At 41.3% G+C, this 22,299-nt stretch overlaps 1 protein-coding gene across 1 annotated transcript in view; it reads left to right on the forward strand.

Annotated features, from left to right (window-relative positions):
- Positions 1-538: 538 nt before the first annotated feature.
- LOC115017639 (xin actin-binding repeat-containing protein 2-like) overlaps positions 539-22,299 on the forward strand; it is a 43,684-nt gene continuing 21,923 nt past the window's right edge. Inside the window, 2 exon segments of the mRNA XM_029446277.1 lie at positions 539-947; positions 16,583-16,694. Coding sequence (XP_029302137.1) covers positions 735-947; positions 16,583-16,694 — 325 coding nt within the window. The 5' untranslated portion in view covers positions 539-734.

Consider the following 22,299-nt stretch of genomic DNA (forward strand, 5'->3'; position numbering starts at 1 on the left):
GTTGCACATCATTTGTTCAATAACAACATATTAAAAAAGGAAAAGCTATCCAAGCTAACAAGTTTGCTAACGGTTAGTTAAGTTAGACTTAAATTCATCCCACTTATTCTGTTGGGTGGTTTAATTTGAACTAAATAATAATGCAATTTATTTTTATTAATGAACATCTGCAAAGTAACCAGTAATCAAATACATGTGATGAAGTTAAGAGTACAATATGTTTTTGAGTTGTAGTGGAGAAGAAGTATAAAATGGAAATGGTATGAGTAAAGTATGTTTTTGAGTTGTTAAAGATTAGGGTTAACCTTAGAGCAGTAAAACTTCAGTAACCCTTTCTCTCTGGCAGCCACTCTCTCTTTCTCCTTCCCTTTGTCACTCCTTTGGCCTGCTCTTAACTTGCATCTCAATTTGCCTTTCTGAGCCCACATGTGAGTTTACATAGTCTTCTCTGTATGCATGAGTAATTACAGGGCAGGGGAGAAGGGAAAAAATTCCCTTGTGAACTTTTTATTTTCTCCTCCTCTTTCCTCAAGCCACTCGGTGAGCCTGCACAACCCAGAGAGACTCGCAGACAGAGAGGAAGCTCGGCAACTCCTGCATCTCCATCTCGAATCCTCAACCTCTCATAACTCCCTCACTTCCTCAACCCTCCTGATTCACCTCACACAATAGACTTCCTCTTCAAGCACCAGCCTGAAGGGAAAAGGGGTGGGAGATACGGTTTCTCTACAACAATGGAAATTCAATCAGGAAATGGAGAGGAGGTGGCGAGTGCAGTGTCGGCGACCTCGGGCTCCGTTTCCCGTAGTCCCTCTTGGCCGCAGGTGGAGGCATCAGACAATCCAGTGCTCAGAGAGGACCTGCAGGCTGCTAAGAGGATTGAGAGGTTTGACATTCCACTTGATAACCTGAAGAGGATGTTTGAAAAGTCAGCTGTGGGAAACACAGTAAGTTACTACCACTGTGCATTTTTATTATTTTTGTGTTTTTGTGCAATGAAATATCACTTTTTTAAGGTAAATTGCTTTTGCAACTTTCAAAGAAACTTGAAAGGGTAAAGTCGGTAGCAGTGACATGAGTGTGAGGTCATGTCATTGGCATACAGATCCAGTTACTGAGTGTTGAAACTGTACACGACATAGATTTCATTGTTGTAAGCTGTAGTTTTCTTCTTTATGTAAAGACTCTGTTGATGACGACACTGGTTGACCCTACTGTTGACTTATTTTTGGAAAAAATTAGAAAGACAAAACAGGAAGTTGTTTATCTCCATTTGCTTCGATGTGATTCGCTGGTGTTTTGGGGTTTTCCGTCATTTCGTTGACTCTGGTGAAAAATGCTTAAAGTACACATCTCTTTGCCAGAGAGGAGGGTGAACTTCTCTCTCTCGTTTTGTTTTTCCATCTCAGCTGGCTTCTCCGAGAGGAAAATCTAAGTCTGCTGGAAGTGAAGTGGGTCATTAAGAGAAAACCTCACATTTACCAAATGTTTGACGATGATTACCTTCTTTTTTTTCCTAATGCTGATGGGACATCAAATCTGACCCCTGTAAAATGTCCCAAGGACAATGAGCTTAATGATTGTACATGGAAACTTATCCAAACTCTTTAAGAAAAATCCGCAGGGGACAATGCATTATGGGGAAGGTGGCTCTCAGTTTGTGCCAGTGTTGACTGGTGGCACGGATACAAACCCGCTGCGTTTGTGCAGTGCCACTGGGTTGCTGATATTCGACACCCTGTTATTCAAGACCTATTTTGGGGGGCTTTATGGTTAAGCAGGACTTTAAAAATAACCCGGTAATTGGTATGTTGGCTGCTGCTGAAAGCAGCGTGAAGCTTCTCCGTCAGGCCAGAGCCAGAGTAAAGAGAAACGTGGATCTGTTCGAATCAAATCCCATCTGGCTGCTGGGAAACATTTAACAGATTACTGTGGTTAATGATCCAGGTCACTACAGCAAAGAGTCAAAGATAGCATTGTCTGATGTTATCTTTTGCTTTTCAGTCCAACTGTGAAGGCAAATATCCTATTTTTTGTCTAAGAGATAAGAGCTCCACGTTGGTTTTATTACAGCTGTTTTAAATTCCAGTATGTCATTGACCATTCAACTTGATCTCATCGGGATCTCATACATAACGTGCCACTTTTATGGAAATGTTGTCTACACATCTTTAGCTTTAGCGTGCCCCGTTCTCTTTCCCAATTCGTCACATACGGACGCAATTGTAGTCCAAGGCTATTGACCAATCACAGTTTGAGCAGGCTTTGGTTGAATGCAGGCAAACAGTTCATATGGAGAGAAAAAGAGGTGGAAAAGCATCGGCCAAAAATGCATCTCCAAACCCATCGGCTATCATCTGATGAGGATTTAGCTTAAAATTAGCATGTAAACTGGCCACATGTTAAAAGATCCACACGACTCCACTCCCAACTCCAACTCCAGGATGGAGGAGGAAGTCTCTGCCCGGATATCCGCCGGCTACACCAGAACCCCTCAAACATAGCCCCTTGCCCCCAGAGGCTTATCTTAATCAGACCGATGGCAGATGGGTTATGAGTAAGAGCCATATTATTCTCTCGCCAAAAACGAAGCTTAACAGAGGGTGAATATTGGATTTACATTTATCAGGTCGGCACTAAAAGGACACCATATTAATGCTGATATACATTTAAACTTATATAATTTGCTAAAACAATAGAGGCTCTTTTTATTCTTGGAAGGACAGTCAATCTGTACTAGTGAAGAAAATCATTTATTTATGTTCTTATTAAAATAACAAGCTGTACAGCTGTTCCAAAAGTCTGCACGTCACATGCTGGCATGAGAGCACATGCTGTATCATGAGTGCTTATAATCTCTTCCTTTCTTTTCTTGAATAAAAAAGCTTGTAGTCAGTGTTAATGGAGCGTATGGGCAGCACAGATTCCCAGTTAGAGGAAAGGACAAGAGCTGTGCAACCGGCTGGTTATAAAACACGACCTTGTCTCCAGCTCATCTGTAAGGCTGAGCTTAATATTTAAAGATGAACTGTATTTTTCTTTCTCCGCCCCATATTATTTATTTAAACGGTGTGATGGCATTGGACGGCCAGCCATAACAATGACTGATGGATTCCCAGGTGGTCGCTCAGCTGAGGCCAAAATCCTCAGCGGCTGTTTCAAACAATTGCAGACGTGTTGTCAAGCAACGCTTTATCTTGTGTGCAAAGAGCGTGTTTCCCCGCTTGAGTAGGGGGCTGACCCTTGAGAGACAGGGGCTTGTTGTTTGCAACATCTGTCTGACCTTCTGCACACAGGGAATATACACACACTGATGCACATGCATGGAGCAGATAGGTGACACTGTGGCATATCCTATCATGCAGGGGGGGCTACAATTATCAGGAGCACACATGCTCTCACTGTTATGTAATTGACATGCGTGCAAATATGCATAATCATCGAGAAAGGTGAAGTTGAGAAAAGTTTCCATTATTCTGTATGAGCTCGTTAAAACGTTCATGCAGAAATGATTAGTTACATAACTTTATTGTTTCTTATACTGACTTGGCATCCATCCATGCTGTAATGGCAGCTGTTGGCCAGTGGGTGGCAGTGGAGATTCTGTGAGATTTAAAGTGTAAACAGTCACTGTATGAACTCTATAAAGTCTTTGAGTAGTAGGATCAATGTGCTCTTAATCAGGAGTCTATCTCAGTGAGAAGAATTAATCACCTGGTGGTAATTTCTAATGCATGAAGGTGTTTTAAAAGGGTTTTCCTCTTGAGTCTGAGGTGTCAGATTATCAGGATTTGCATAATTAGGAAAATATCTAATTCTGATGTGTTTGTTAAATTTGACACGACATAAAAGAATGAACAAGGATTTGTTCCTATGGGATGACACCAGGCTAACAGGATAACCCGTGGTTAACACTCGGGGTCTCTGACTCTGGATGAGGTGCCAACATAAATTCAGACAGTGGCTCCACAGGTCTGGAATGTTGCCTTGGTTTATTTTCATAACTTGTATCGTCACTGTCACTAAGTCCCTCTCGTGGGTTTTTTTTTGCGCGTCTGGCTCAATGGACTGAAAAGATACTTGTCATTCTCGTCTCATAACCATATTTTTCTTTTATAGAGCTTTTATAATATGCTCTCAAAGTGGCCTGTATTAAATGTAAAAGATAATATTGAGCGATGCATTAGGCTTTTCATATATTTCCTTTTTATCACCTTTCTCCAGTAAAGAGTGTGAATGTTCTGTCCCTCTGCCATGTGGAAATATCTCAAATGACATGTTGAAAGATGAGAATGGGACGGCCTTTTGGCTAATTGTGAACCACCCCCCGCCAAAAGAAAAAAATAAGAATCAATCAATATGCAACACCTTTCCTAAACACACTTCATTAAATGTTAAATAAACTAAAAGCCACAATGTATCTGCAAGAAATTGATCCAGACTTGATGAGGACACCAGCGTCCTCATCAAGTCCATTGAGCTCGTAAAAATTCCATTAACTTTTACCAGGCATCTCTTTCGTCTCACTTTCACAGATTCAAATCTTTTAATGGAGCTGGCAGCGGAGCCGCGTGGGTGACGCATTGCTAGTCTGTTGTGTGATGATGACTTGTTGCTCGCCGCCTTGGCTCCGAGAATAGTTGCACTGTTCTGTGCTGTGCCAAACACAGCTGTGAAACTCCCTGCTTCATTTGTTCAGATTACTCATTTGCCTACCTTGCGTTTGCTTTGTTTATGGATTTAGCAAATTAAAAATGACGTAAAAGTCTGCTCTTGGTGGCTGTCAATCCTTGCTAAGACAGCCCTTTTTTCCCAGAGGTATTGTAGCAGCATGTGCATATTCACTCCAACGTATGATAATCCATTCCCCTAGCTGTGTAATGAATGCATATCTGCGGGCCTTTTTCCATACAGATTGTTGTGTGACTCAGATTGCCTTTTTCGACACCCACAGCTCCACAAAAGCATATGTGTTCAACAATTAGCCAAAGAACTCAAGGCTTACTTTTTCAATCATTTATTATGGCACCGTGTCAATGTGAGGGCAGCGCCGCGGCATCTCTGCCATTCATCGTCGCCATGGCAAGAAAAGGAGGAAGCACTCTTCAGAAAAGGTTTCCAATGCAAATATTTTTGGCTGTGTGTCATAAACCGAAGCGCAATCATTAAACCTTATGACTGGAGCAGAGAGACGCAGCGTAGAGGGACACATGTTACAGTGTAACAAGAGTCCACAGCCACATTTAAATAAGTACTTACTTTTAAGTTCTCAATGTTTATTTTCTCTTTGCAAATATTTTTAGAAAGCGCCTCACTGAGAAGCTGTGCCCATTTGTTGACCTTAAACAGTAACATTTGGGCTTCTCTGCATTGTTGTCTCATTACTTGGTACAGGTGCTGGGGTAAAGTCAGTAAGTTATTAATGATCCCTTGTTAGCATTAATAGATGGAAGCAAACAGAAGCTGCAGTGTGTTCAAACATTCTGTAGGGTTTTATACATCAAACAGGAAGAACATCATTTTAATTTAAGTTAAGTGCTGATTAGTCATTTGTATCCAAACAAATTGGAATTAAATAATAGTAAGTAATAATTGTAAGTACCAAATGACATCTTTCCATAAATCTCCCTGGGAATTATAGGGAAATGAAAGAGCTGTAAACTAATACTAAACTTCATGGCAATCCATCCAACTGTCACCTAAAAGCACAAAGTCAAAGTCAGTCGGATTCAGAACCTGAATGCACAACATGTTGTGGCCATCCATTCAACGCCGTTGAAACATTTGGGTACAAAGTAATACCAGTAGAAGGTGACGCAAAGTTTGTCCACATGCATGAGCTCGTATTACGCATTTGCACAACTATAGACTTAAATCCCCAGAATATCAACAAGGCATGCAATATGTCAGCCGATGTCAGTTTCATGGTTCAGTGTATATTTGGAGAGGCTGAAAACAGAGCCGGAGCCCAAGCAACTTTAGAGTCATCATGTATAAATAGTAGTGCCTGGTGATGTTGGCATCGCTCACTGAACATTAAGAGAGCACGGAGCCTGATGAAAGAGACTGAAATATGATTCACATTCAGTGAGCATAAGGCCATATTGTGAAAGAGAGGACTGGGAGAGTGGATGGGAGGGGAAGACAGAGAGCGAGGAGGATGGAGATGGATCGGAGCGATGGAGACTCACAGTGAATGAGTCTGGGCGCTGAGACAGTGAAAATCAAGCTCATATTTTGGCAGGTAAAACAGTCCAGAGTCTGATTAACTAATCATATTCATGTTTCAATAATGACAAGCTTCATCAGGCCCCACTTCACAGCTGCACAATCTGCACACTGATGTGTATATATATATTTTACCCTTTTCTTTCAATTTGGTCTTTTTCCACAACCTTCCTTCCTTGGAGACGAGCACATGTCTGTCAGGTCTCAGCCCCGGTGAAGATGGATCAGGGGATATTTCAATCTATAAATCAGTGACCATACACTTCTTTGTTTATTTTATAATATGAACGTGAAACACACAAATGTCTAATATCATACGTCTGTTCCATACAGCTATCTATCTTCTGTTACGGCAGAGCGCACCTCCAGCATGCATTAATGGCCTGCTAATGTCCCTGTTCGTTTTCAGCTGTCGATACACACAGGGAGCTTCTGCAGTCAAGCTTTGAAACTCAGAATCATTGGACTTCTGTCAAGCTTTAATTTATCTGCTGCTCACTAGATCTGGGTCAAACTTGTCATTTGCAAATGGGTAAACTCAGTTGGGCAAACTAAATGACTATTTTCTCCTTTAACAGCTTCCACCCCGGAGTGTCGACACTTAACCCAGTAGAAAAGAGTCAAGTACTCAAGATACTGAGTCTTGTTTTGTTGGTGAGTGTGTAGTACAGATAGTATCTTTTACTGGTAAGGCTAAATTAATCGCCGCATCTTTGCGAAATATTTGCTTCTTGAGGCTTGTTGATGTGGTGACGACTCGCAGGAACACACTTCCTCCTTATGTGCTGTACTTTAAATATTATTGATTTTACTAAGATGTAATGTTCATGTGTTTGTTTATTAAGGGGGGCGTGTGCTCTTTGTTGCTGTTCATATGATTTGAGAGCTTCCTCAATATCCTTTCCTCCTACACTGTAAAACCCTTTGCTATAAGTGGTCAACTCCTTACTGTAAGTGCCTCTTACTCAAATCTTCTTTATTGAAAATGAGAAATATTCACTTTGCTACTATACTGGACGAGGCCCCTGGCTTTCCTGTAGCAAAGCGGCCCCATGAGGAGTGCTAGTAATGCTAAAAATAGCATCATGTTGTCACAACCTCCAACTGCTCCAGTGAAGCTGCTCAGAGGCCAGCATTGGACAGCTGTGGTTGTATGGGGCAGATCCTATGTATAAGTGTGGGGATCAAAACGTTGAGTATGTGAAGGTGAAGTCTGTCGATGATATACTCAGTTAAATATGACTTCACACAGCGACTAGTGGATTCACTCATGAGAGCAAAGTACATATTCTAGAATTTTTCACATCAACTTTGATGAAATTTGACCCCATGTACTGCAGCCTATACGTATGCGCTGTTGACCAATAGCAAGCCATAGACAGAGAGCCGGATATATCAAAATCTTAGTGTTTGACAAGCGGATTTGAAGCGGATCCAAATCACGTGGATTCAGAAATACATTTTCACTTTCATTCACTATGTGAGATACAGCATGGCTTTTTAGTTTTTATTTAGTCTTTTGAATAATCTGTGTGAACATATTGTCCCGTTAGCAACTGAGTTAAACTTACGAGCTAACACATTTACAAACAGAACAGGAGAGAGAGAACAGTGAGCATCTCCAGGAGCTGTTTTCTGACTGACTAGCACTGCCCCAGCTCGCGAGTGAGTTAGCGATTAGCTCGCCTGCTACAGCAGTCCAACAACTAGCCTTGTGAGTGTAGTTGCTATCTCACGAAGTACCACTTTCTGTTACGACCATCCCTAAGTACGGCACCTGTCACAATATAAATTGTCCCATGTCAAAATATTGATTTCAGCGTCGCTCCATGAAACAAAGAATGAAAAATACAGAGAAGAAACCGCTGCGCTGTGTCAAGCAGACACAGGGGAGGATGGTTTTGACAGGACAGAACCACTACAGCTGTGGGAAACTCTGACTAAATGTTGCATCATGTACCCAAAGAAACAGCAGCCGACACGGCACTGGGAAGAAAACACATCACCCAAGATTTTATGCTTTTAAAAAAAAACTACCAGATCAGAAAATGCAGCCCAAGCTGTGACCAGCAATATATGCGCCCTTAGCTCATATATCAACACAAGCTTTTCACCGTAGAGCTTCAGTATGAAAATATCCCATCTGTTGCAGATGTTGATCTGAAACCATAAATGTGAATCATAGTATATTCCTGTGGGCTTTGCTCTGGCTCGCTATATGTCTGTCTTTCCTTTCTTCCCTTCTATGTTGTTGCTTTTTGCCTCCTAGCTTTTCACTGTGACTCTGTCTGGTTGTTTGGCCTTTTGTTAATCCAGGCTGTCCCAGCTGGCCTAGGTAGAAATATTAAATCACTATGACAAACCAGACTCCCTCGCCTCTATACCTCTCTATCACTTTCTGTCTGTTTTCCCTGTCTGGCTCATGTTGTATACCATGCCCTCTATGTCCATGTATCCTTACACTTGATTCTCTTCTTCACTTCTTATTTGGCCTGTGGCTCATCTCTTTCTCTCGTCCCTCTCTGTTTCTAAACCTTCTCTCTTTTGTGCCCATGTTTGCGTGAGTGCTTGAAATATTGATGTGCCTCTGTTTAGTCATAATGAGGACAGTTGATAGAGGATTGAAAACCAAAAAAAATAGTTTTCACTTCGACTGGATTGCAAAAAAGGAATGCTTGTGGCACCAGGCGCAAACACAAACACTGGCGAAGAGAAAGCAGCTGCCAAAGAGTCGACGGCGAGGGAGAGGGGGAGGGGGAGGGGGGGAGGATGGCATGAAAGCTGGGATGACCTTCAGATGAACAATGCACACGGTTGCATAACACCAACAAGGAGGAGGTGATTAGCATTGCGATCCAAATCCAGGCATTACAAGACTGGTCTGTAATGCTTTATTTGTGTTTAACTTTTTGTATGGTTCTACATGTTTTCACTTCAGATAACAAATGGCATAGCAACGGAAAAAAAATTGCAATTAGTGACTTTTTCGTTTTTTAACTGTCTCAATAGTTTATCCTCTACACATTATTCCTGATGAAAATGAGTTATTCACACTGCCAACAATGTGCATGCTGATTCAGCTGATTCATATCAAGGACAGCAAACTTTAGAGAAAAGAAAGGACGCAATGGCTATTTTACATCAATAGTGGAAGCAGCCTAACATTCGACACTACTCTGTATTCATTTAAAATGGATAAGGACAACCTAGAAGTCAACTTATACTCGGTGTACAGAGGAAGAGGAAGCATGACGGATGCAGTTTCTCATTACGGCCAATGGACTCAACTGTGTTAAGCATACGATTAGTCTGCGTGTGCACAATCTCGGAACACATTGGATATCGGCTGGACGACGGTTTAGCTTTTTGGGGCAACGGGCAATATTTCGAGGGTTCAGGTGTCGCAACATGATACAAACTTGAGATATCTGCATATGAAATGCTGTCTGTTGTAAACCAGATTGAAATATCTTAACTATTGGATGGATTTCCATGAAATGCTGTCATTCACGGACCCCAGAAGATGAATCTACGTCCCACCAGAAAGTCAAAGTTTTCACACATTCAGTGAAATATCTCGACATCTACTGGATGGATTGGGACAGATTGTGGTACGATCATCAATCACCCCCAGAGGATGTATCCTATTAATCATCTATCGCTACCATCAGATCCACATTTTAATTTGTCCAATACTTTGGTTTATGACCAAACACCTGCAGAACTAATGTCATTCCCATACTGTTATGGACTGGATGCATTTCCTCTAAAACCAGCGAAAACTTTAGATTGTACTTTGTGTTTATTGCTAATTAGCAAATGTCATGTCTGGTTTGGCTGCACAGAATAGTCGGAGGTACAACGCTTTGGCTTGTTTCTAGACACATAAAGCAACTTCCACAATGTTAGGTAATCCATCACAGTAAACACGGATCCTAAAGAGACACTTTTAAATCCAATTAATGGTCCCTTATGCTCAGATCGAATGTCTCACTGTCAATCACCTGGCATTCAGCAGAATATGTTATGCCTGTTACCTTAAATAATTGATTTTCATATCCATCCTTTGTGCTTGGTAACAGCTGATTGTAACCTTGGCTTCACACGGCAACATTTAGATTAACATATCAATTTCATGTTTAAAAACTCATTACATTAGCAAACATTTCAAAATGATGTGGGTAAATGTGACTATATTTAAATGAAAGTAAATGGGCTATACCGTTGATGAAACCTATTAGATCTTTTTGTGCATATCAATCTCTTTTCTCACAATAGCTGTCTCTTTCAAGGGGACAATTACCTCACATAATGAGCAACGCCTCTCACTCTGGCACTCATTCATTCATTCACTCATCTATTTATTCACACAGGCGGACTGATTTAGCAGCAGAGATTGAGGCATTGCTGTGTCTACTCTACAGCCAGCTGCACCACAGCTGAGTGTTAGGATGCATTTCCTCTAAAACCAGCGAAAACTTTAGATTGTATCAATGCAGTCTACGATTCAATTAGCTTTATTCAAAGAGATTTAGCAAGTAAGCAACAATACACTTTGAATACAATAAGAAAAGGGCTACTTGCTTTTTAATTACTACATGAATTAACTAGAAGGGCACTCGGACACAGACCTTCACCATCATCTCTCAATGTTACCGAAAATAATGATCCGCTCCGTGATTCGGATCCACTCCAAAATGTAATGGGTTCTCCATTGGCCCATGCTATACCCTTCCATAAGGTTTAATGAAAGATCGGGCCTGTAGTTTTTCCGTAATCCTGCTGACAAACAGAAAAACTAAATTAAGAAACCTAGACTGCAGTAATTCCTGCCATATATAATGAATCCAAACAATATATTTTGTTATGAAGTTGCAGTTTTCAAGCCAATTATAACAAAATCACGGATTTATTCCTCTCGTATTGTGCCTAAATTGAGCATAAAATGGGATAAAACAGTCAATGAAACCAACCAGATCCTTGATAATACAGACATAAATGTGTTTGAGCGGTCCAGTAGTATGTGAGATTACCTGCAGACTGACAGATACACACACCGAACACACGATCCACTCTCTGGTGGAGATAACAACACCTTTTGTGCTCCTCTTCCTGCATTGTAACAGTTTGAACTGACTGCTAAGACCTTTGGCTCACTGCTTTGAATTGTTGGAGAAGTTCAGGCGTGTTTAGAGAAACAAGTCCAAAGCCACCGGTTTCCTCGGCCCAGTGATTTGTTTGCTGTTGTAGAATCTCATGAGTCATGTTTGAGAGTAGCCACTTGTATGTTTTGCCAGCAGACCCATAAGGCAGCGTTCACAGTCATAGACACTCAGTCCAAGAGCTGACAGGGACTGTGCATGTGGCGCGTGTATGTAAATACAGTGTCTGTGTCCACATGCTCGGATTAACTCGTGTACGCACTGTTGGCCAACAAAGGATCCTTTGATTTAACATGAAGTACCCAAACAGTGAGTCATGTGTGAGTGACTCCTCTTCTTGGCCGGCCCCTTCACTCACTCGTCGTACATCAGCCAGAGCTACAGTGCTTCTCCAGAGATGCTGACATAGGCATCAAATGAACTGAGGACGTGACGTGGGCCAATCAGCTGAATTGATTAAAAAACAGAAGAGCACAGAAGCCCACAATTCACCTGTAAGAGAATCAGGATAACAAGTATGCTGAAGACGCACTCAAGCAGGCCAGGGAGCTGTCTCAAAGAAAAGACAAGGTAGAAAGACTAAGAATAAAGATAGTGAAGGATAATGTCCACGAAAAGAAAATAGATGAAAATGAAAGAACAAGAGATGGAGGGGAAAAGGAACAGAGAGCAATCTAAAAATAAGACCTGAAAGCCTTAAAGGAGTATATCCTGTTGAGGTGGGCGCCCTCTCTCCTCCAAAATGTCACACCTGATATCAAACCAGCGGACCTTATCGATTTGAACTGCTGCTGTAGCTTCACCAACTCCAGCAAAAGCACTCGGAGACATTTCCGAGCTATTTGAGTCCAAGGTGCAGGAGAGACAGAGAGCTAAGTTTTGGCAAAGTGTCAACTCGTATTCAAACTATTCAAACCAACATTCATTTGTCCAAATAATATATGTATTTATAGTCAAACTTCATACATGCAGTAGCCTTGAGGGAAAATTCAAACACTACAGCTTGATAATGTATTGAAACTGTTCACTAGTCTCACTTAAACAGCTTATTCTAGCGAGTACTGTACTTTACTTTACTGTATTTATATGTCGTCTAACTAGTGAATCACCTGATTATTACATTATATATGCAGTAAAACAGCACCAGGAAAAACTTACAGAGACAACAAGACTTCTTTGTAGAGATTAAACCTCAACCTTAGAGGTGCTGCTAGGCAGATTTTGTATTTTGTACGATATGTAAACAACAATATATAACTGCCTGCTGTTAAAAGACGCAATTATAATTAAAATGGGGATAACTAACTAACTAACTCTCGGACAGTCTTTCTCATTTGTACATACAGAAGTATTTGTGTGAAGGATAAGACTCCTGTCTACTTTCTCACCTCCACACACTGGCCCAGTCGCTGCATGAACAGGCCAAATACCAATCGATCCCAACCCGATCTGTAGTTGAAATGAAAAATGTGTTTCAGAAGACAAGTCAAGGATTGACTCATATTTTGGGTTTATCACACTTGGGTTGAGAAAAACAAAACCCTTTTGGACTCAGTTCCTCACTAATTGACTTATTAAACAGAGGAATGACACAGGAGGGGAGACGGGGAGGACAGACGGACAACACTTGAGAAGAGAGAGGCGGACAGCTCTCCCCAGAGACCCTCCATGCACCATGGCATGCCATTAAAGTTCTACTAGAAGGAGCACCTCTTGTTAGAGGACGAAAAAGTCTACTGACATGAGAAGATCAGCGTAAAATAGTGAAGCATGTGTGATGGCGTGCTCACAGTTTCCTGTAGAGGTCTATACTTTCCCTAATAGGCACCAATGTGGGGGTGGACGATGTCATGGTGTCACCTCCCTTGGCTAGTAGTGTACTATTTCCTGTTACCATGGTTTCTCCATCACAGGTCCGACTGGCTTCTTCGTGGGCGTGTGTCACACATGAAATGGTCCCAGATGGCCAGCATTGATTTCATTAGCTGAGCTACTTTTAAGAGGACCCAGTGAGTTCTTTTTTATTCTCAAAGATTATCTCTCGTGACGTTTAGACAGATTTCGCCACACACTGTCTCTTATTAACTCTGTCAGCCTGTAGGAGATACGCAGAGACACCCCCCCACAACGCCCCTCCCTCTTCCTCCTGTCTTTTTAGCAGCATGTGCCAAAGGGAACATATGGCAGGGACTCAAAGCTAGATAGCACTCGGTGACGGTGGCATGAGACATGGCTGTGACACTCATGCTGTTCATCCCATTATTGTGTTTCATGACATGGATAACTGCAGTTTTCACTTCTGATTGCTGGCATCATATTAGAAAATGCCTGGTGAACTCAACATTGTGTCTTTTCCGAGACAGTACAATCAACAATTTGATTTCTTTAGAATCGACTGATCACGGATTAGTTCCTGTTCTTAGAAATCTTAACAGGAAGCTTAAAGATAACAGATTCAGCTAAAGACAATCCTTTTTCATCGTGTCTGTTATAATGTTCGAAGTTAGACTTGCTGCTCCATGATATTAATGTACAATATATAATACATATTTGAAAATGTAAACACTATTCTGTTGTAATGTACTATAACTGCTGCTGTTGTCCTAAACTAAGGACTCTCTGTGCCCTTGACCAGCTTTGCAAAGAGCTTCATTGGTTTCAGTCAGCAGAATTACTGCACATCATCAATCTCTCCCGGCAGTCTGGCTGTCTTTCTTTGGCTCTTGAAAGTTGCCTCTTCTAAAAAAAAAGAAAATTGAAAAAAAAAACACATTATGCAAGTGACATGAATATAACAATCGGCACAACTCGTTTAGGCTATCAAATTTTACTGGCTTCAAATTTAATTGCAATCTTTCTTGAGTTCCAAGTGCAGCACTGAGATGATAGATGGATGCAAAAACATATCAAGTTTGGTATCTTTGGAGCTCAATACTGCCTTTAATATAGTCAATTATTATTGTCTTTATTGAAAGGGCACAAGCACACTTTTTGACATACAGAATTCGGTTGTGGCTACTTGGGGAGTTCTGGTCATAAAGAGTGAGTCTTTTGGTGGCTGTCGCCCCGGGTCCTAATCTCTTTTAATCTGTACGCTGCCTTTAAGCCTGAGGAATACTTGAAAAAATAAGACTTTTCGAACAGCTACACATAAAATGCAACAAATAACCTGCTTCATGGAGAATTTTGAGAAGCGAGTTATTGCACAAATAGACCCAGCAAGCACATCATTTGAAGCATATTAACTAAAATTATAAGTAAACGTGGCACCTGGTTCTCTTGTTATGCAGATGACACATTGCTCTACATTATTGTTTCACCCTGATGACATCAGCCCTGTTGACAAACTTGATTATTATATTTCTGGTGTCTCAAATGTGTTGTAAAGTAAATCCTTTAATGATGAAAATAATCACAGCCGGGGTGTGTTGAGTGTAGGTTATTGATTTCAACAAGGTGCTGAACTGACGTAGTGCTATCATTGTAGACAGGGCAGACATTAAGAGACTAGTTATGGTATGGTACTGTTATGATATACAGTATTTACACTCTACTGTATGTGCACTCTGCCAATTCTTCAATGTGATTCTATGTTCTTCCATCTGCTGTAATGCTACTGAAAAATGTCAATTAATGTACAGAGAAAATCTTTCAAAACCCACACACCACATGTACTAGATGCATAATTTACTACCAACATTGACTTTAAGTGAAGTGTAAACAAGCCCATCAGACAACCAAAGAGAGATTAATGTTTGAATCCCTTTAATGGCTTTCAGTCAGTCTGTAACCAGCTGGAATGAACTCTAGCCACCGCAACCTCACACACACACACACATTTTTCACACAAATCCTTAACACTTTTGCACTTAATCATCCCCTGAGCAAAGTAACACCCCGTCGTAGACAAAATACTCTGTCTAATATCAGCAGTCAAACACAGAGCACTGGGGAGCTGTGGTTAGCAGCCGGGTTTGCTCCTCGCAGCTCACTGATTTGAGCTTCATTCGATGTGAGTGCTACTTCAGGACGAGAGAGAGAGAATGACAGTGACAGAAAGGAAGAGATTATGCTTACATCCCTGTTTTGCCATAGTGTGTGTGTGTGTGTGTGTGTGTGTGTGTGTGTGTGTGTGTGTGTGTGTGTGTGTGTGTGTGTGTGTGTGTAATACTGTAGGGAAGTATGCAAATTACCATGCATGTCTTTCGGAGATTTGGTAAATGGGATCTTTGAGGACTATGTTTTGTCCTTTGGAGCATTTTTTTAAATTATGGTTGACACCTTCCAGAGAGAAATTCAGACCAAACAACACAGATACAATTTTGTGAGTGTGTGTGTGCGCGTGTGCATATTTGTTGTCACTCCGCGTTGACGCCCGGCAAGATGTTGTCGAAATAAAACGCTACAGGGAAGACATTTGGTTTGCAAATGAAGAACACACCCTCACATTTGCAATGACACACATACACACACACACACACACACACACACACACACACACACACACACACACGCACACACGCACACACACACACACACACACACGCACACACACACACACACACACACACACACACACGCACGCACACACACACACACACACACACACACACACACACACACACACACACACACACACACACACACACACACACACACACACACAGGTGTGCTTGTTCCCTGCAGAGATGATTTGCAACTGAATAGGCTGACAAAATGCTTCCATGGGAACAAGAAGCCTGTATGCACCAAGGACATGCTATTTACCAATGTGGGGGCTTTACTCTAGCAGTTACACCTTTAGTAACTGCTAGAGTAGCTCTATTAAAATTCAACCAACTGCTGTTTGCACTAACTTTCCAGTTAATGCCTACTGTTCACATTCAAGGTCATCTCTCTTTACACTCACAGATGTGTGTGTGTGGGCGTGTGTGTGTGCAGCTCAGACAACAGCGACAAAGTTTCACAGGAATCCAGAGTTCAAAGTCACCAGACGCTTGGCTGTATCATTTTTCTTACTTAAGGTATGTGTGGTAGCATGTGTTTCCTCCGGTTTTTCTGTGGCTGTGTGTTTAGGGAGTGTACAAGTGACAGCCAGCTGGTTTTAAAGACCTGCAGCGTCATCTCTCCATCTCCCTGTAGAGAAAGCACATGTGTTTTGTCTGATAGCTCTCTCTCTTTCTCCCAACCAGGAAGTGACCAGTGTCCACACCTCCTCGTCCAAAAGAGTGTCGTCCGGTAGTCTCCCACAGGTTGACCTATCAACAGATCACACCATGGCCTCACCTAAGGACACCGCTCTCTGTGAGTACTTTTTCAATTGGGAATTTCTTAAAAAGAGTTAAAAAGTTTCAGAAGGTTTTGATGCAACATCAGATGTGTTATAACATATGACAGGGGGCCTCGCTCTCGGATTGCATCATGGTTACACTAGTCTGTCAAGCAAATATCCGAGGCTGCCGCTCGGTTAATGCAATGTGGTGTCCCATTTGTTCTATGAGATAAACATTTGGCAGAAAGCAGCTTTTGAAAACTAGATTGTTCATTGCCAGATAAGCCTGCCTCCCTGGCAGCTTTTTAAATAGGAAGCTAGGGGCTCGCTAGATACTGTGCTTCCATTACTGCGATAGCGACGCTGTGGTGGCTACCTCCAGTTTGTTTTCCACCGACGCTGATAGCGATGTACACACAGTTGGAGCTTACAGTGCAAGGTACAGTCCTTTTTTTTTTTTTTTTTTTTCATGAAAATCACAAATAAACTAAAGGGAGCAAGTTCTAACACATTGGCCTCTCAGGTATCACAGTATGAAGTCAGTCTAAATGTTGTGGATTAAACCATTTGAAAGTTGGGCAAAAACACCCTCATAAAAACTACAAATTAAATTCTGTAAAACTATTAAAAGTTTGTCAGAATACTCCAAATAGTGCTTGTAGAACGGAACATGTTGTATTTCTCCAACATGTCTGAATTAAAACAAGATCTACAGCTGCGCTAGCTCTGTGAGGGTGGACTTGGGCACAGTGGTGCCTCTTATATGCTCTCATTGACGATGCTAACATGCTGATGTTTAGCAGGTACAATGTTTACCTTGGTCACCTCTTAGTTTAGCCTCTTAGCATGCTAACGTTTGCTAAGTACAGCTGAGGCTGATGGGAATGTCAGGAGTTTTGAAGGTATTGGGTCGTTCCTTCTCATCTCTGTTGATAGTTGCACATGGGTATCGATTGGGCACTGATAACTACTAATAAATAAAACTATTTCTATAGGGTCAAGACATTTTCTTACTTTGGGCAAGTAGATAAAACATTCTTTTTTAAACTTTAGCGTTGACCCCTGCCTCCCCCCATGCCCAGTTCCAGAACAAAATGACTTATGGTGCATCTTAAATTAGGGATGATGCGCTAGTAGCTTCAGTGCTTAAAACATAAATAATTTGTTTCAATAAAACACTCTCCAACCGAAATCAGCACAGAAAATGATGTTCAATGTGGTTAAAGCTATGTTTTATTCCTGAAATACAAACACTGTTGTCGAGGACATATTTAATGTGACCACACCGGCTGATCTACGTTCACCCCCTCCCAACCCTTTTCCATGTTGCGCGGGCGAACAGATATGAATCAAAATAGAAGGTGGAGACGCATAAACAGTCCGAGTGACCTACCTAAGACTGGGACTTACCACATTGAGGGAGCACTATCGTAAACATTCTTCTGCACCCTCGTAAACCCGGTCCTGCCTCCCCCAATACCTAAGTGAGGGTTCATTTACTAAAAAAGAGAAAAAATCCACAATAAATCAATTTAAAGGTGAATTTAGTTCACTATTTAGTTCTATATACTTGTCGATAATGTCTTTCTCGTGAATTATTTTGGCCACGATAGTCATTTTATACCCTATGTTGCCTTTTTCTTTGTCCTTCATTCATACTATGCCGTGGCAACACAAATGTCTTTACATGTCATGCCAATGCAAATGCGAAGAGAAAGAAAGGAGGTGACTGCAGAGAGAGAGAATCTAAAGTGATGGAAGTGTTGACAGCCCTCAAAGTGGTATCGAGGTTAAACACACATTCACACACACAGTCATGAGCTCAAGCATACATACTCCCACTCAGTGTATTCTCGCACGATGACTGAGGAGAGCCTCTCCATCTCTACCTGCGATCAGTCAGGCTTTCGCGTCGGCCTGAAAGTCTCTAAATCTTTGTGCCGTGTCTAAATTTTGAGCTTCTTGACAATCCTGTTGTCCCGACTGAGCGACGGCTTTTGTCTTCGCTGACAAGTTGTCAGTGACGACAACGCACAATCTGTCAGGTCAAATGACAGGGGGGGCTACAAGAGCTGTTCCCCGCAAAGCCACAACGTTTAAATAACTGCGATCTAAACAGATGCAAAGCTCACCTCTAAATCTTCATGCAGCTGCATCCTTGTTTACTTTCCTCTCGCGTTACAGCGGAATCACCACCATGACACCATGACACATTAAAAAGGAATGTTTTTTATTACATTTTTTAAAGGTTGTATATATATATTTTTCATTAGTCTGTGGCTGATGAAACTTGTCAGACACATTTTACTCAAGAGAATCTTCCTATGTGTGCCAATTGGAGCTGGATTTGCCAAAAAACATATTTTTGTTCTAATTAATCTCCTCCCAGTTTTGCCTGCCAAATGATGATGTCTTTATAATATTATCCTGAGGAAAAACAAAGATTTTTCTTCCTGTCAGTTTCAGATTTGATCCTCTTAGTGGCTATTATGGGATGCTAATTAGCCTGTAAGATATGATTGATGTTTGGAAAATAGAAAATTGAGTTTGCCTATATTGTGTGTTGATGTGAGGCCGGTACATGGCTCCTCTGGGAGAACAAATACAATGTCTTAGCCCTGTGGAGGTTTAGTATGAATGGTGATGTGGTTATTCACTGAAATCCTTGACATTCAAACATAATGTTTCTAAAAGTACCTATAATCTGAACGTGTTTTATCATGATTACACTATCAACACCTTTGGTTTCATCTTAACTAACAGTGTAAGCAACAAAGAGCCCCAGCCGGACTTCAACCAGGGATATTACAATTACATGGTCGTTGTGTTAAACTCCTCCATGCAGGACGCACTGTTACTGTCTTCAAAGCAACTGACTGTTCCATTATCTTACAATTGCTAATTGTAGCCACAGTGACGACTGGTTAGCAAAAGTTACACAGTCTCACTTTAAAGAATAGATTTGCAATGTTACGCTTATTAGCAGGGATTAATTGCGAGCATGGCTCTGTCCAAAGTTATAAAATCCACCCACCAGCACCTCTTACGCTCAATAAGTAACACATTGATTGCTCACCCAACCATCTCAGGGAAAGTCCCCTGCTGTGAAAGATTGTTTCCTTCTTTGTATTTTGTTCCCTTATCTTTCATTGTTCTCCGTTTAAAGTTTAAAGTTTCCTTTTAATATTGTAAATGATTGACTGAAGCCATACAAGGCCAAACAAATGAACTTGATTTGTTTCCCACAGTGTGCAGAGGCCTGCAGCAATATTGTATTGGGCCTGAATATAAGATGACCCATATGGTTAGAGGACCACTTTCTTTCCAACAGCTGCTTTTGGAAAACCTTTAAAGATCCTTTGAAGATTAGACTATGAGATGCTTCCATTAAAGATTATAGGATACTTTGCCAATTTCAAATATCCCTTCAACACAAATTTCATATTTCTCTAGCTTGTCAAAGTACATTTTAGCAACAGTGAGGCTACAAACACCCATAATGCAACACTCTTAATGTAATGTAACATAGGGATTGGCCTTGTTGCTCCACTTAGAGAGATTGTCTGCTGTTGCAAAAACATGAATGTCTAGTCCCCAAATATAAAACAACTTTCATAAGGTAATTAAGTTGACATTACTGTATCTTGTTTTTATTCTACAATCTCCTATAACATTGTCTACTCAGTATTAGCAGCTTTCTCTAACCCTGACGAGCTGAGAATTAAGTTGTTAGAGATTGTGAACGTCTTGACAAACACACCAGGTTAAATCCCCTTTGAGGCATTAGCATTGATTAGCACATCCCTATCTAACCCCGACGTTAGACTCATTATTATTACATTCCCATTCAGTACATTATTTTATGAAAGTTGTTGCAGTTTGAAACTCCCTTGAATGTCTACTCACTTTGGATTTGGGGGATATTCTCAGGCCGCTTCATTAGGTATTCTACGGGAGTATGCTTATTTTACACTCTAGGAACAGGAAATCCATGTGCAATTTCAGTGGGATTATCAGCAGAGTGCAGCTTCTCTACAAGCCTGATAACCGCGCTTTTCTCTCGTCGATGTGCCGGGGTGGGCTCCTGAAGAGCACCTTGTGTTTCACATAAACAGTCATAGAGACATCTTGATGGAAGGCAAACAGTGTACAAAGATGTTTTTTAGAAGGAGGAACAGTCTCACCTAGAAAGGTACACTCACCTCCTCTTGGCAGAATGTGTTAAATCATTTACCACATTGAAAAGAAGTTGAGCCGCTTTTACCGGCAATCTTTAATTCAAGAGGAACATCGTGAGCATGTATGTCAGACATATACAACAGAAGGTTGGATCATCTCATTTAACCCTCTGAAAGAAAGCATATCTTTTCTAAAATGAATAACTGCTCTTTAAAGAGAGCTTTATTTGAGCTTCATATCTTTTTTTGTTTTAGTTGCCAATATGTCACAAAATAGGGTTATACACAAGTGTAAGCCGTCACTTTCCCAACGTGTGTCTGCAGTTGTGTTCCCTCTGAAGCAATGTGTGTATCTGCTCTGTGAATCATGAAATGCCATGATATTTACCCCGCTAACAAGCAAATGCCAAATATCTGCCTGCTGTCTGCTGTGTAAATGAAGGATGTACGCAGCTCAAAGTCTGTGTCCATAAGACTACTGTGACATAAGGTTAAGGGCATGTTGGGTACCTCGATACTCAATACTAAAAAAAGCCACCACGCATCCACCTTCCCGCTCCCCCAAGTCTCTTCTATTTTTTTAACCAACGGGACTTCTAAAATAAAATCAGCTGTCGCAGGACGCCTGGGCCTCATTGAGCTGTAGAGCACACTGCTGGAGCTGGTCTCCAAGCCTCACCGTCTCCCTGCCCAGGATTTGCTGTCTGTGTCGGGTTAAGGCTGGACGACTAAGCGCGTTACATTTTCTGGAGATTCAAGGCCCTTTTCCATTCTGTTGGATTCTATTGTTGTTTGACGTGCAGAGCAACCTACACATTTAAAGAAGGTAAGCGATGTATGAGGACTATCAGTATTTCAAGGCTTCAACATAAATGCCTGCACAGCTCTTTTAAAAGGATTTTCCACCGAAGCACCGCGGTGGAAGGAGACCAATTGGAAATGGTAGATGACATTTTAGCTGATAATGAATCCGTTTGATTTGCCCGGGCGGCGCAGACATGAGGCATCTTTGGTGTAAAATGGGAAATCAGATGTAGTGAACATCAGGGATTGGAGCTCCATAAAGAATGAGACATGATATTTCAGTATGTTTCCAGGATTCCACTAGGATTTGTGCCCTGTCATAAAACATGCATTGAGCCCTTCCTGTTTCCTTCCACCAGACACAACCAGCAGCAATCTGATCAGGAATATTGTGAAAGCATAGCTAATTGGAGACAAAGTGCTTAGCCTAGCATAAGGAAGCACCCGAGGGCAAACCAACCTCTATGTAAAGAACTTATTTTGACAGATTTGACAGCTCAATTATTGTGCCTGTTTTTTTTCTTCCTGTCGGTGAGGAAGAAATCGCCCTCCACGGCTGACATTTCAATTAGTGGAGCTCGTTATGTCAAACCTCACCAGCCAAAAGCTTTGGTCAGTAAGTGCTAAACAGAACATTGGGTTGCTTAAGGCTTCG

This window comes from Cottoperca gobio, chromosome 2 (genome assembly GCF_900634415.1).
Source record: "Cottoperca gobio chromosome 2, fCotGob3.1, whole genome shotgun sequence".
NCBI classification, from domain to species: domain Eukaryota; kingdom Metazoa; phylum Chordata; class Actinopteri; order Perciformes; family Bovichtidae; genus Cottoperca; species Cottoperca gobio.